The sequence below is a fragment of the Monodon monoceros genome, unplaced genomic scaffold (assembly GCF_005190385.1).
Source record: "Monodon monoceros isolate NGI ecotype Baffin Bay Population unplaced genomic scaffold, NGI_Narwhal_1 Super_Scaffold_12, whole genome shotgun sequence".
Classification (NCBI taxonomy): Eukaryota; Metazoa; Chordata; class Mammalia; order Artiodactyla; family Monodontidae; genus Monodon; species Monodon monoceros.
Genome location: NW_021703768.1, coordinates 43,395,921 through 43,412,028, shown reverse-complemented (window position 1 = coordinate 43,412,028; position 16,108 = coordinate 43,395,921). Strand labels below are relative to the sequence as shown.

The 16,108-nt window shown below is 38.5% G+C and overlaps 1 protein-coding gene across 7 annotated transcripts in view; it reads right to left on the bottom strand.

Annotated features, from left to right (window-relative positions):
• Window positions 1-15,155, bottom strand: part of DDX4 (DEAD-box helicase 4) — a 68,397-nt gene extending 53,242 nt beyond the window's left edge. For 3 of the 7 annotated variants that reach the window (XM_029216786.1, XM_029216785.1, XM_029216787.1), the window contains exons 1-3: window positions 15,080-15,115; window positions 14,148-14,224; window positions 5,277-5,337 (exon numbers count right to left, since the gene is read on the bottom strand). In XM_029216786.1, coding sequence (XP_029072619.1) covers window positions 5,277-5,337; window positions 14,148-14,219 — 133 coding nt within the window. In that variant the 5' untranslated portion in view covers window positions 14,220-14,224; window positions 15,080-15,115. Of the gene's footprint in view, window positions 1-5,276; window positions 5,338-14,147; window positions 14,301-15,079 lie in introns of all 7 variants that reach the window. The other 4 variants (XM_029216782.1, XM_029216781.1, XM_029216788.1 and 1 more) reach the window with 4 other exon arrangements.
• Between the last annotated feature and the right edge of the window lie 953 nt (window positions 15,156-16,108).

Below are 16,108 nucleotides of genomic sequence, written 5' to 3'. Positions count from 1 at the left end.
CAATAAAAAGATCAGTGGTTGCTAGGAGTTGAAGGAGAGGGCAGGGATGAATGGGTGGAGCATGGAGGATTTTTAGAGCAGTGAAAATATTCTGTATGATACTATAATGGTGGATACATGTCATTACACATTTGTGCAAACCCACAGAATATACAACACAATGAGTGAACCATAATGTAAACTATGGACTTTGGGTAATAATGATGTGCCAACGTAGATTCATCAATTGTAACAAATGTACTACTCTGGTGGGGGAGGTTGGTAGTTGGGGAAGCAGAGCATGTGTCAGGACAGGGGGTTTATGGGAACTCTATACCTTCCCTATAATTTTGCTGTGACCCTAAAATTGCTCTAAAAAGTAGTTTTTAATCATTTTTTACCTTAAAAAATGATTAAGACAGTAAATTTTATGTTACATTTATGTTACCAAGATTTAAAAAAAAAAACCTCCACTATCACTGAAGACCCATGGCCCAAGTTGACGAGAAAAACCCTAACGTCAAAGATTCTTTTTTGTGAGCCCTGTATGTACACTCATACTACATATACTAAGTCCTGATTTGGCACCCAAATATGGCCATCATGAATTTTTTTTTAAAAGTACAGATTCAGATGAATAAAATTTAAATGTGAAAGGTAAAACTCTAAAGATAACTTAGGTGGTTACTTTTTTGACACAGAGGTAGGGAAAAGCATCTTAACTAAAAGTGCAAAAGCAAATCAGAAAGCAAAAAAAAAATTAATTTAATGGCTTTGAGTTAAAATTTTTGATCAGTAAGGAATATCATGGACAAAGTTGATAGATAATAAATGGAAGAAGATATTCACAATGTCTAAATCAGAAAAAAAGTGTAAAATCTTGAACATACAAAGAATGCCTGCCAATCAACAAGAGGAAGAAAGCAAACCCAATAGAAAAATGGACTAAATGTATGATAGGCAACTTACAGAAGTGGAAACCCAAAAAGATAACATGCATGCATATGAAGAGACAGTTAAGCTAATAAATAATCAGATAAGCGAATTTAAAACAGAGATTTTACTATATACCCAATAGGCTGGCTAAAAGCACAAGACTGAATAGTAATGTCAATGGAATATAAGAACCCTCAGGTCCTACTTATGGGAGTATAGACTGACATAGCTATTCTGGAAAGCAATTATTAAATATTTAATCAAATTAAGTATTTATACACCCCATGACCCTGTAATTCCTCTCCTGAGTCCATTACCCAAAGAATTCTCACTTAGACCCATAAAGGGACATGTAAAAGAATGTTCATCCTTGTGGTGCTGGAGGGGAATAAGAGGTAATTACAGTGTCCATCATGGGGATAGGGAGGAGATAAAACTTGGTGATAAAGTATATGAAATACCATACAGTAGTTAGAAATAATGCAATCAATTAACAATTAGGAATATGTCATAAACATAGTGGTGGGGGGTAAGAAAAAATTATGAGATCTTCAGCACAGTAACATTTTTCTAAGTTAAAATTACAAGCACACAAAAAAATAGGCACACGTAACAACATATCTTTTAAAACACACACACAAAAAGAACGGCTGCTTCAGGGAAGTAGAGGAATAAGAATTCCCTGACACTTCTAATAGCTAGTCTAGGAAGAATTCAAATCATTCAAAAATGGGTAAAAAAGAAATCAGCAAAGGCAGCACAGGATCTGTTCAATACAACAAGGAAAGAGAGAGGAGGGAAGGATGAAACAAGAAATGAGAGCTTAAAAAACTTAAATCCTCTAGAAAAGCACAACATGATTCCTCTCTAAGAAAACTGCTCTCCCCAACAAAACAGCCTAGCCCTGGCCCAATCACTTAAGAGTAGAACCCATCAGTCAAGAAGCTGTGTCCAGGCACAGGGTTGAGTTTTTAATGTTCCACTCTTAAATACAAAAAGGCAGGCAAGGATCACCAGACTTTTGAAGAAAGTCACCTACATGAAACAAAACAAACACAGGGAAAAAGAAGTCTAAAAACCAGCAAAGGGAACAGAAATAACATTCAAATGAAATTATAACAATCCTCAGAGAAAAAAATAAGAAAATAAGTAAAGGGTATGAATTTCAGATTTAAAAGGCCCACTCACTGTCTATATACACTAAGTGTATAATAAATAAAAAGTTCCACATCAAGTTACACAATCATAAAAATTTCAGAATACAGAAGACAAAGTAAGATCCTAAAAGCTTTAGAAGAGTTTAGAAAAAGTCATATACAAAGGACCAGAACTCAGATTATCAAACTAAGCAGCATGACTAGTATTTCACGTACAATGAAGCAATTATAAAGTTTTGGGGGAAAATTATTTCCAACCTAAAATGTTACTCAAAGTAGGAATCAATCTTCTGTTTTTATGAATCAATTATGAAAGTAAAGATATTTGCAATCTCTCAAATTTCTTTCCCATGCTTCCTTTCCCAAGAAGCTGCAGGAAAATGGGCTCCACTGAAGTGGGGAGGCAGGGGAATCAAGATAGAAAAAACATGGGATTCAGGGAAAAGAAAGGTGACACACGAAAGAGGTGAAGGGTAATTCTTGGGATGAGAGGCTAGAGAGGCAAGTCTATCCTGGAGAGGATAGAGGAATCAGGAAAAAATGAAACTGATAGATCACTGTATACATGATAGAAACTAACCATGAATATAGTCTGATGCATATCCATGCTTAGAAAGATGTGTTAAAAACTATGAACATAAATAGATATGAATAAATAGCTGTGCTTCTGGCAGAGGGTTTTGAAGTAAATTAGCAATAGAAACACAGATCAAGTAAACAAGGTAATGATTAACTCTAGTAAAAACAAAACAGAAGATTGAATCATAAAGGAAATGCAACCATAATATATTACATGGTTCACGTATGAATGATATATACACAGCCATGATACAAAAACTGAGTATAGGTTTTTATGCAAAAAGTGTGGTAACTATTAGGAGAGTGCAAAGGGAAGAAGTATGAGTGGAGTATATAGGGGAAAGGGGGGGAGCTAAATATTGGTATCGGAGGAGGGTTGGATCCAGGACCCACCACCTAATCCCCTCCACCCACCCCCTACCCCCAAGGATACCAAAATCCCTGGGCGCACAGGTCCCTCATATAAAATGGTGTCATCTTTGCATATAACCTAACATCCTCCACATACTTTAAATGATCTCTAGATTACATATAATACCAAATACAATGTAAATGCTATATAAATAGTTGCCAGTGGAGGGCAAATTCAAGTTTTGCTTTTGGGAACTTTCTGGAATTTTTTTCCAAGTATTTTTCATCCATAGTTGGTTGATTCATGCAGAAATCTAAACAATCAGAGTTGAAAGACTGTCAACAGACACTCGTGGTTAAACCTGAGAGCCAAGATTTCACTTCATTTTCTTTCTTTTCACAACTATATTTAAGTTTTTCCACTATTTTTTTTTTGCAATAAGAGTATGTAGGTATTAACTTAGTATAGCATTCATTGGCCTAGTATGTATTTCTGTAATAAGGAAATCTATTTTCATGAAAAAAATATTTTACTTAAAAAAGAGCTACCAAAGTATTTGTTATCCAGAAGGTGAGCAGGCAATCTATATTTTTCATTATTTGATTTTATATCATTAGCCTGAACATTCAAGATCTAATGCTAAGAACAGTCCAGGGTTTTAGTTGGTGGCTATTTCAATCTAGTTTACTGATGATTTCACTACAAAGTCACGTTATACCTTAATATACTATAGACCCAAACTTTCATTCCCTTACAAAAATTATCTTTGACACCTCACAGAACAAGGTTTCTCCTGATTACGCAATGATCTATGCATATAGATGTGTTAAGAAGTATAGATTACTTTTACCCAATTTTCTTTTCTGAATACTTCAAGTACACACACATGCATGTGGTTAGCCTGCTGCTGGGGTTTCAGCAGGCATAAATTTCATAAACTTCTGAGAATCTGAATATTCTATATTAAACCGCTGCATTTAAATGTTTACAAAAGACAAATGCATCTTGTTAATAGCAAAAGCATTTCTTCTAAACTCAACTTCCTTCTACCAAGAGAATTACTCTAAAAAAAAGAGAGAGAGAATTACTCTGAAATTAAGGTGAACATGGGAATTAAATTTGCTTTAACCCAATGAACTCTGATTCTCGAACTCCCCTTCACATTTCAGAAACTACCTCTCCACAGGTTTTTTCACTTTGGGACAGGCTTCAGTGAGCCAGTAGCTTCCTAGACTATAAAATGTTTTACCTCATCCACTAATTTTTGATGAGAGAAATGAAACTACCTGGTGTCACCAGGCCCTCTCTTGCATCAGAGTAAGACTTGAAAGTAGTAGTTACTCAAATTCATAGAGACTCACAGTAAATTCATAGCAACTCAAATTCATAGAAAGTAAACAGTGATTGCCAAGAGCTGAGGAGACGAAGGACTGGCGAGTTATTGTTTAATGGGCATGAAGTTTCAGTTTGGGAAGATGAAAAAATTCCAGAGGTAGATGGTGGCGATGGCTGCACAGCAATATGAATGTCCTTAATGTCACTGAACTGTACACTTAAAAATGGCTAATACAGTTAATTTTGTGTTACGTGTATTTTACCACAGTAAGAAAAACTGAAGAAAAATAGTAGAACTAGCATTTCAGCCTGCTTTGGACTTCAACAAAATGAAACACTACTGCCATAAGTTTAACTTCCTAGCCCAGGTCCTACCACTTCCACCCATCTTCCCATCCACATCAACTTTATAAAATATGTAGGCGAACCAGATGGAAATAAGTGGTAGGAGAAAACAACAGCTCCCTTATCTTGATTTGTTTCTCTTATTTGCCTAGGACCTCCCCTAAATTTGTTTTCAGATCCCAAAGAAACTCATATTATCTAGATATGAGTTGGGTTTAAACAGTTATCCTGACAGGTCACCACCACTGCAACCTGCTTCAACACCTTACAGAGTCCAATCTCCTACTGCCTTATATCAGGAACCCTGACAGTTCCCTAAGCAGCCTGAAAGCCAAACATGCAACTTCCAGGTTGGGCAAAGGTTTTACAGCAAACCTACTAAATCAAAGGATACACTCTATAGCACTACACTCTCTCCTGTCTCCTTTCCTTTAGCTGTAAATGTCCCCCAACCCAAAATATTCAAGCCAGAATGAATTCTCACTAGAAAATTTAGAAAACATCCTCTACAAGACATCTACTAGTCAGCTCCTCATCCACTGGATGAAGCCCTTAACCTAAAAACGGTTTTACATTCTTGCCTTAACACATACCTGACAATGAAGCCAGAGTCCTGTTAAAAGTGTCTCCATTTGCACCAGAAGAATACCTATCCTGTAAGAAAAAAGAAAAGACTAGTTTTCTACTTTGAATAATAAAAATGTGTAATCTGTCTCACAAATACTACAAAATTTTAACAACTGGGTTTTGTTCAGAACAAAACAATTATAGAATGTAAGATTTTCTGAGTCACTGCATGTTCCTTTATTAATTACTCTAAAACACCACCACTTTAACATTGTACGTATAGCGTATTAATATATCACTTAAAACACTGGTCAGCAAACTACAGCCACAAGAGAAATCTGGTGGGCTACCAGTTTTTGTAAATAAAGTTTTACTGGAACACAGCCACCCTCAATTCATCTAGGTATATCGATGGCTGCTTTTGCATTACAATAGCAAAGTCGCAACAGAGACCATAAGGCCTTCAAAGTTTAAAATGTTTACTACCTGGCCCTTTATGGAGTTTGCTGACACCCAACTTCAAATAAAACTTTAGCCACCCTACTTGAAAAGTATAATCAAATACTATTATTATATAACTACAATAACCAAAGTAATACATGAATAAATCAATACCTGCCAACACACAATATAGGTTACAGAGTTCAGTATTTTACAGTATACTCATCAAATCTGTGCAGAATAAAGTAGAGCACAGAAGGAGAGTGGCAGATAACAATTTCTACAGTAAAGCACTACAGAAATTTATTTTTAAACTTCAATTGTTTTTATATGAAGTGAAACTAATGTACTCACATTATTAAAAAAAGAATTAATTCTAAAGTAAAGAAAACCTCACTTATGCACTAAAAACAGTGTATCTACAGATGTATCTCGCAGGTGCACTAAAAATCCAATGAAATGGTGGATGCCAGCTACAGGTCAGAATATTCATGGTTAATTTCAATCAAATTTGTCACAGAAATAGTTCAAGATTGCCTTTAATGCTCCCAAATACTGACTGTTCCATTTTCCCTACTTCAGTCTCAAAATTTATTCGCTATTAATACATATGCATTATGCTTGCAATGGTGTAACGACTGTTGGACTCAGAAAATTCATAGCTAAATGTCAAGTTAATTTTGGAACCTTCCAACATTTCTCAGGGTATTCCTGGGTTAATGACAACATGAGTAACATTTTTCTCACTTCCAACTCCTAGGATGTCCTTATCATCATTAAATCTTTATTTCCTCTCAAACAAGCTTCCTCTACTTAAGGCAAAACTTTTGAACAGAGCTCTGAAATTCTTGCACATCAAAATCAGAATTCAATAATTTAAAAATGAAAAGTGACCTAAAATTTACAGATGATACTTTAATTAACTGATTGCATTAGAAGAATCACAATATTTTTTCAAATAAATTCCTTTAAATAAACCCAAAGCTGGAGGGAGCGTACCAAGGTAGGTCTCTTCAGGTAATACTTTTATCTAAAATTTCTTTCACAAAAGACACTAAATGACTTTAAAAACTACCTTTATAAAGCTCGAAAGTCATCCAGTTATTTTTCCGACTTATTAAAAATAGACAATAGAATCCTGGAAATGGCTTGGGCTACAGTAAAAAGTTCCAATTTATGATTACTATAGACATTAAAACAAGAAAAGTAATCCAGTTTTCCCTGTTTAAACTGAAACCCTGAAGACTTCTTTCTCTTTTCTAGTGGCCAAAGTATTACTGGATGAATAGAGCCCAAAAAAGGGCTGGTTTTGTAAGTGTTATAACACTTTCAGCATTATATAACTGATAAAAAAGTAATGAAACACTCTGGCACCAAAGAATCGAAAAATTACTATTATTAGACAATCTTCAGACTGTGGAATTTAATGTCCCAAATACATTCCAAGGCAAATTTTTTTAAAAAAATTTTTTCAACAGAATTCATCTTTCATCATAAAAAATCCTTAACCTTTTTCATTACCTTAAAAATAAATTAACTTCATATTTCCTTCCAGCTATTGCATCACTTCTCTGCTCCTTTGTAGGCAAAACATCTTGTCTACAGTTGCTGCCTCCACTTTCTCATATTCCATTTTTCCTTCAAGCCACTCTAGTCTAGCCTCCATCCTCACCTCTGCTCTGAAAAAGCTTATAATAAGGATATTATGTAATAAAATTACTACTTTTATGTTTCATCCTACCAGAACTCTCAGCAGCATTTGAAACAACAGACTCTCCTTCCTCTTTCCAACATTCTTCTCTGGCTTAAGGAACACACACTCCCCTGGTTTTCCTCTTGCCCCACTGGCCACTCCCTCCTCAATCTCCTTTGCCAGCTCCTCCTCTAACGTTCCTTTAAAGTTGGAGTGCCCCACAGTTCATGGCACAGCCCTCAGTCTATTTTACTCTATCTAACTTTACCCAATCTCACAGCTTTAAATCCCATTAATATATAGGTAATTCCCAAATTTGTATCTATAGCTCTGATCCCTCTCCTAAGCAACAAATTCATATTATCTACTGACTGGCATTCCTACTTACATGTTTTCTTAGGTATCTCAAAATGAACACAGCAAATTCAGAATTCTTGATTTTTTTCCCCTCCCAAATTTGTTCATCTTCCACATATTTCCCATTTCAGTAAAGAGTACCATCATCTATCTAGTTGCTTAAATTTAAAAACCTGGCATCACTCTCTTTCATTCCCCATATCCAGCCCATCCAGTCCTATCAGCTCTATGTCCACCACTATCTCCAGGGTCCTCTCCCTCTCCTTTTCTCTTTCCTTCTTGGATTTCATTTTCTACCAATCTTGTCTTATCTCACTGTGCTTCAGCCATACTTGCTATAGCAGATTGAATAATGGCCACTCAATGATATTGTCCTAATTCCTGAAAGGTGTAAATGTTATCTTATTTGGAAAAAAGAGATCGAGCAGATATAATTAAGAATTCTGGGACTTTCCTGGAAGTGCAGTGGTTAAGAATCTGCCTGCCAATGCAGGGGACACGGGTTCGTGCCCTGGTCCGGGAAGATCCCACATGCCGTGGAACAACTAAGCCCGTGTGCCACAACTACTGAGCCCACGTGCCCTAGAGCCCGTACTCTGCAACAAGAGAAGCCACTGCAACGAGAAGCCCGCACACTGCAACTGAAGAGTAGCCCCCGCTTGCTGCAACTACAGAAAGCCCACACGCAGCAACGAAGACCCAACGCAGCCAAAAATTTAAAAAAAAAAAAAAATTCTGAAATGAGGAGATTACCCCAGATTATCACAGTGGGCTCTAAATGTCATCACAAGTGTCCTTATGAGAGGCAAAGGGTATTAAGACAAACACAGAGAAGGCCTGTGAAGACAGCAGAAAGAGAGGCAGCCACAAGCCAAGGACTGCCCATAACCACCAGAAGCTGGAAGAGGCATGGATTCTCTCCTAGAGCCTACAGAAGGAAGACAGCACTGCTGACACCATGATTTCTAACTTCTGGCCTCCAGAACTATAAGAGAAATTTTTCTGTTACTGTAAGCCACCTAGGTTGTGGTAATTTGTTACAGCAGCCATAGGAAACTAATACATTGTACTTCCTCCTGTTGCCCTGATACCCCAAGTTTGTTCCCTTCTCTGGATCTTTACACATCATGTCCTACTGGGACTCCTTCAGGTCTCCAGCTCATGAGTCATAGTCTCAGGGAAGCTTTTCCTCTCCAAGTAATCTAAATCTACCCCATCCCAATATCTATCTCTCTCTTTCTCTCTCTCTCTTTCTCTCTCTCTTTCTCTCCCTTTCTCTCTCTCTCTCTCTCTCACACACACACACACACACACACACACACACACACACAGAGTTTCCTGATTTTTTTCATAATATTTTTCACTCTATATTTGATTTTCAATGTGCTTATTCTGTGTCCCCCAGTAAAACAGAACATCCATGACAGTGAGCCCCTTATCTATCACGATCACCACTCTCTCCAGCACCAAGTATGGCTGAAATAAAAATGTGCTGGGACTTTCCTGGCAGTGCAGTGGTTAAGAATCTGCCTGCCAATGAAGGGGACATGGGTTCGATCCCTGGTCCGGGAAGATCCCACATGCCACGGAGCAACTAAGCCTGTGTGCCACACTACTGAGCCTGTGCTCCACAACTACTGAAGCCTGTGCGCCTAGGGCCTGTGCTTCGCAACAAGAGAAGCCACCGCACCACAACGAAGAGTAGCCCCTGCTCACTGCAACTAGAGAAAGCCAGCAAAGCAACAATGACCCAATGCAGCCAAAAAATAATAATAATAATAAAAATGTGCTGAATGAGTCTCAGGTCTTAACATTACCTTATTTTTAGAACACTTAGCTATAAAATATTTATAACCTCTTTATCCATTCAAATGAACCAACTGAGAAATTTCAAAATGTTTTAAACATAAGGGTTCTCACAGGTAGCTACAAATAATCTATTTGCATTTTGATGAACACATTTCTTTTTACCTTATACGTACTCTTATTATTTTCAATTCTGGAATATCTTACTTTTTTTTTTTAGATCTTTTGTCTTTCCAAACAAATGAATACTTCCATTAACATGTTAAGTTGTTTTTTTTAAAACATGGTAGGGTTTTGATCTCAATTACTTGTCAGGTCTGCTACTCAAGCGAACTTATAGCTGGACAGCTTATGAACCTTGAAGATGCCTCTTCCCTGTCCATTCAGTGACCTATACAGACAGTTCATGTGTTTCTTCCCCAGCCCTTTAAGAACCTTTGCAAATATCCTCCATTTTATGCCCAGAATACCCTGAAATGCATCAGAGTACTAAATCAACTTGTACAGAATACCAAGATCTCATCTCCTGTTCTAGGTTCCATGTCAAATAAAGCTGAGTTACATTGTCCAAATAAACTGACCAGATAGGTTGCATCAGAGAGCATGCCATGTAAAATTTAAATTTTGAACAAAATACATCTCTCCTCCTATGATCTAAAACAGAAATTAAAGCCACCAAATACAGACAATACCATCCTCCATCCCTTCTTCTGATTCATCAGTCCCAGCCAGATCAGCCCCATTCACATTCCCAGTTGAAGTCTGGTCCCTTCTTCAGTTTCTCCAGCAATTGCTGCATGGAGTCATCTTCTAGAATTAATGCAGCTCCTTCAGCACCTCCAGAGCTAGAGAACTCCAACTCTGAGTGTCATGTATCACACACAGACCTAAGGTTCCAGATGACCTATCATGTCACATAAGAAAGAGCAAATCACCTCAAAATAGAAACAATAACCAAAGCCTAGGAACAAATGTGTCTGTTGCAAATGCTTACAATCTAAGCCCTAATTTCTGCATGTGACAGCATTTTCCAAATAAAAGTTATTTCCCCAAACAAAAACATTTAGCAATCAAAACTCACGTCGATGCTATCAACTGCAGACTGTACCACAAACCTACTGTGAGGACAGAGTATATACAGAGAAAAAAGGAAGAAAACGAAAGACTCTCTGGTTTTAGGTTCTCATGGGCATCAGCCAATCTCCAGCAGTTCATCGGAATCCTTTGGTCATAAACTGCCAATCCTCCTTCAAGAGGATTCACTTTTCTCTATCCCCTGGACTAACTCGACCAACATTTCTACCATCATTGCAATCTCTTTAGCCTTCTCCTCAGCCTTCTCATACTTTTTTGTCCCTCTGCCCTTGACTCCGTCATTTAGATTTGGGAGATGAGTGAAAGCACTTTCCTGGGTTTTTATTTGGATGAACATATTATGTATCTCCCACAACTTGCTCCTATTCAACATATATGATTTTCTGTGCTCTTGAGTAAGAGACACAGTATCTTCCCACATCTCACTGATGACTAGCAGCAGAAATTGCTGGAAATCTTCCTCAGGCTCCAGCACATCAACTTCCTTAGGTCTGCCAACCCAACAATGTCCAACCACCACATTTTCCCCTGCTACGTCAGAACTGCAGTATGAACATGAACAAAGAAGCCATGAACTTTATTTTCTTATCTAAACAATTATTACAAACTTTGCTTTTACTGCTTAATAAAATAATTGTGGATGGACTAATTATCTCAAGCTGTTTCCACTTTAATCACAAGAGTATCTGCCTTTGAAATATGCCACAAAAAAGGCAAAAAGATCAGACAGAAGTGATCACTGTGTAGACTTACTCCCAGGGTCATCTAACAAGAAACATTACAACTAGCAAGCAAACCCAGCATCCTGTTACAGTCATCATACTCATCCATTCCGCCACTCATCCCAACAAGTTTGCATGCAATGTGCAAATGCCTAACCACTGGGTTTTCTGGACTGCTGTAACTGTTAACATTATCAAATTTCTCTCAACCCCACATCTTTTATTATTCTATCTTCAGGTGGTACACTCACTTCAAAAACTAGAATTGGGAAGTTCTGAGAACTACCAGAATAGTAGCCTGTTAGTTCAAAATTATATAAGCATGTATCAATATTAAATCTCCAAGTAAGGATCCTGAGAAGCATTCAGAAGAGGCTGATCACATAATAAGGACCTAGTGTATAGCATAGGGAACTCTACTCAATACTCTGTAATGACCTATATGGGAACAGAATCTAAAAAAGAGTGGATATATGTGTATATGTATAACTGACTCACTTTGCTATACAGCAGAAACTAACACAACACTGTAAATCAACTATACTCCAATTTTTAAAAATTAATAAAAAAAAGAAAAGGCTGATCACAGATATTGTTACCAATCTAAGATGGTCTCAGAGCCAATATAAATTGAACAAAAGGGAAGCCCAGCTGTCTCTTGAAATGGAAATTCAATTAGAACAACCAATCAAAATGGTGCCTTTAAAAGAAAATAGGCTGGGGGCTTCCCTGGTGGCGCAGTGGTTGAGAGTCCGCCTGCCGACGCAGGGGACACGGGTCCGTGAGCCATGGCCGCTGAGCCTGCGCGTCCGGAGCCTGTGCTCCACAACGGGAGAGGCCACAACAGTGAGAGGCCCACGTACCGCAAAAAAAAAAAAAAAAAAAAAAAATAGGCTGAAGAAAAGACCTCAGATTTTTTCTACATAAAAACGTCATGTATTCGTCCTTAGTTTCTACATTTCTTATTCCACCAAGGCAGGCAAACAGAGCCACTGATTGCACCATGTTCCTTCAAGTCAAGTAGGCCAAATGACTAATTGCTCAACCAGTACCAGGTGTTAAGTTTGCAGACAAGTGCAAAAAGTTTACTACAAACTGGCCCCACACAAATAGATACTAAGAATCATAAGGTAGAACTGTTAACATAAATTAATATTCAACTCAGTATGACCAGTATCAAGAAACAAAGTATGTTACTGAATAGCACAAAGATTTCCAAAAGGTAAATCTGGAAGCCTGACAGTTGACCATCCTCAATTTCAGACACCCTTTGCAATAACCATGCACAACATGCTACAGTGCAGTAAGTATACTGTTTGAAGAATACTTAGTGAAGACAAAATCTCAGAGTAAGAAAAAATAAAAATTAGACAAGTCCAAGTGGAAGAACATCTGTATCTGTGAGTTAAACTTTGTATTAGAACAAATCTGTTGAGAACCAGGGAAAGAAAGAACCATAAAATATTCTTTGACCAAGTAATTCCATTTTAGAAAAAAATACTCCCAAATTAAAACAAAGAATAAACTGTAGATATTCATGACAATATTACAGTGGAAAGATAACAACATCTTAAATTCGCACCAACAGAAAATTATTTATGTTATGGTAGCTCTAGTCCATGAAATATTATATAACCATTAGAAATTAGTTTTAGGAAATTAGTAATATGGAATAGTTAATGCTGAAGAGTGAAAAAGCTGAAATCAAAAATTATTATTATGTACTATCATTACAATCTATATAAAAACATGTTTGGGAAAAATAGAAGAAAATTTACTAAAAACAGAGCATTTGTGCTAGTGAGCAAGACTGTTAGGTGATTTTTCTCCTCTTTTCCCAATGGTGTTCCAATATTTTTATGATGGGAAGACTGTAAAAAGATAACATACAAAAGATGTTACTTCTAAAATAAGTCCCAAAACAAGAAACATGATAAATTCAGATTAACATCTTAGGTATTTTAATATAAACTTTATATACATACAGATCAAATCCAATTGAGAGAAAGAATTACTTATCTTATGATTTGGGGTAAATTAAGAATTTCCACTAAGACATCACTTTGAAATAGAAAGTGTCAGAATTGACTAACATAAACACCAACTGGAAATTCTAAAAGGACAAAAATCAACTTTTGGAGACATTTTCAAGTATGTAACACTTAAGTAAAAGCAACCCGTTAAAATACACTATCTTCTAAAGTAGAGTCTGTTCACCTTATTAAGTCAATTTTCAAGTCAAAACTGAAATCCAAAACCCACTCCATAACCCCTTCTTCTGAATTCCAATGTAACTCTTCAAACACCACTGAGAAAAAAGATCTGCTGATTTGTACATTTGAAGATCAAACTGATGTTACCATCTGAATCAGCCTAATGTTTTTATCTTGAGAGCCCTGCTTGTAGGAAACCAATTTTCAGAATTCAAAACATCAACCAAAATCAAATTAAAGTTTTTCAGTTTTCTATATGACTGTATCTCAGAGACATTCAACCACATTAGCATAAGCTTGCTTTCACCCACAAGTCCTAAATCATCGAGATTTAAATTAAATTGTTAATATTATTATATACATTTTAGTTTTTAATTATCAAATTACCTCAGACTATTTTATTCTATTTGAGGCTTAGCGTGCCTCTTCATCATTCGCCATGAGATAGTTAATAACAATCACACCGAGATAAGCACAACAAACTGTAATTTAGAACTTTCTCACCACAGTGATTTTCAACTTCGATAAAATCTGCAGCATTTAATAACTGCAAACTTTGAATTTTATTACCTTCTCAAATACAGGAACATAGGAAGACATACGAGGTTTGATTATTTCTGCTTCCCAATCTTCATCTCCCATGGTGGCTTCCAGTTCTATTTTCATAAAAATACAAACATGCACATTTAGCCTCAATTAGAATCAGAGAGATCAGAATCGTATCTTTAAAAGCATAAACCCGCATCATTTCACATATACCCCTCCAAACTACTCAACTAAGTGCTGATCCTCCCAAAAAGTTTTTGCAAAAAAAGGAATTAAGTTTTGTTTCTTCCCTAGAGACAGCATTTATGTCCATCCTTTTTCTCTTTAAAAATCAGTTGAACCACTTACCTAATCACTCTAGCAATCACCATGTCCCCACTGATGTTTAGGCTTTCTCCCAAAATCTGTTGTTAGAATTTATCTTCTCCATCGAAGGGCCCTCAAACATCTTATTGTATATTAAGGGGAGGGGACATTTTTCAGATACTACTCAAGGTTTCTCCCTTCACATGCCTCCCTTCAAAACTAGGTAAGCCGTTTAGCTTGAGGTTTTTGACTTAGTTTCTTGGGGGGGGGGGCGGGGCGGGGATCAAGGCCTCGAAGTTTGGCAGGGAAGGAAGCAGTGGTTAGGTGGCTCGAATACCTCCAACAAAGGACTGGCTTCGCCAAGGAGGACTTATACACAGTGTTACTACAACCATCCCTATTGAGAGAAAAAGACGAGCAGGGGCTGGTCAAAAAGGCTCCTTCACCTCCTCTGCAGGCCTCAACCTCAGACTTCGGGCACCCACGGTGCTTTTGGACCCTCCGGCACAAAGCAGAATGACGCCAAAGGACGGCTTCAAACCCCCGCCCACCGCATCCGTCCTTCAGTCGGCCCAAAGTCCAGCTACTGGGAAGCCCAGAGGGTCGGGACGAGGCGCGTACAGGGGGAAAAAAGCCGCTGGCCCACTCACCTCTCCGCTGCTTGCTCTCCCAGAGTTCTCGCAGGCGCTGACGCCGCTTAAACGGCTGCACGTGCAGGACGCAGGCTGCGTCAGATGCGCCCCTCCGACAACAAATGGCGCCAGGCAACGAGTGCCCTCAGCCAATCAGCGGTCAGGCAGACGCGCCGTCCCGCCCCCATCTCCAGCCTCTCCTACCCTACTTGTTGGCATTCTAGGCCGCAGTGGCTGGACCCATTAGGCTCCTCCCAGAGTGGTCCGTTAGGCCTGGGGTAGAGAGCTGGCCGTGCGCCTCTTGTCTCTAGATTCTTGGGTGGGGTCCTCAAACTGGAGTGGCTATAGAATTTCCGTATGCGAGAGCTGCAAGTCAAAGTTGAAAACAGGGTTTCCCTGGTGGCGCAGTGGTTGAGAGTCCGTCGGCCAATGCTAGGGGACACAGGTTCGTGCCCCGGTCCGCGAAGATCCCACGTGCCGCGAAGCAGCTGGGCGCGTGAGCCATGGCCGCTGAGCCTGCGCGTCTGGAGCCTGTGCTCTGCAACGGGAGAAGGCCAGAACAGTGAGAGGCCCGCCTACCGCAAAAAAAAAAAAATTAGAGGAATAAAATGCCTTCTCACCTACCTCTTTAAGCGTCCTCTCCCCTTTTGCCTATTGCAGTCCCTGGCAGTTGGCCTATTTCGGAGGCGCTTGCTTCACATCCGGGGGATTCCCGAGTGCTTCAACGTACGGCTGAGGCCGGTGGAGGTTGCATTCCTTTTCCTCCCAGTGAAGGCAGGGATGAGACTGTCACGCTGATACCCAGAAAACTGTAAAAAAAGTAGCTTGTCTTACAGAGTTGGGGGTCCAACTCTTTGGGAAGGAGACGCTTTCTGATCCAGAAGGAAGAAGGAAATTCTCTGCTGGTGTAGGTCGTTCATCAGCGCTTGGATTTGTGGCCTACCTGTTTATATCCCTAGAGTTACTGGCCAAACTTAAGGGTGACCGAGGTCATTTTGGTACTTATGCTCTCACCAATCAGATATTCTAGTTCTGCCCCACAAAAAG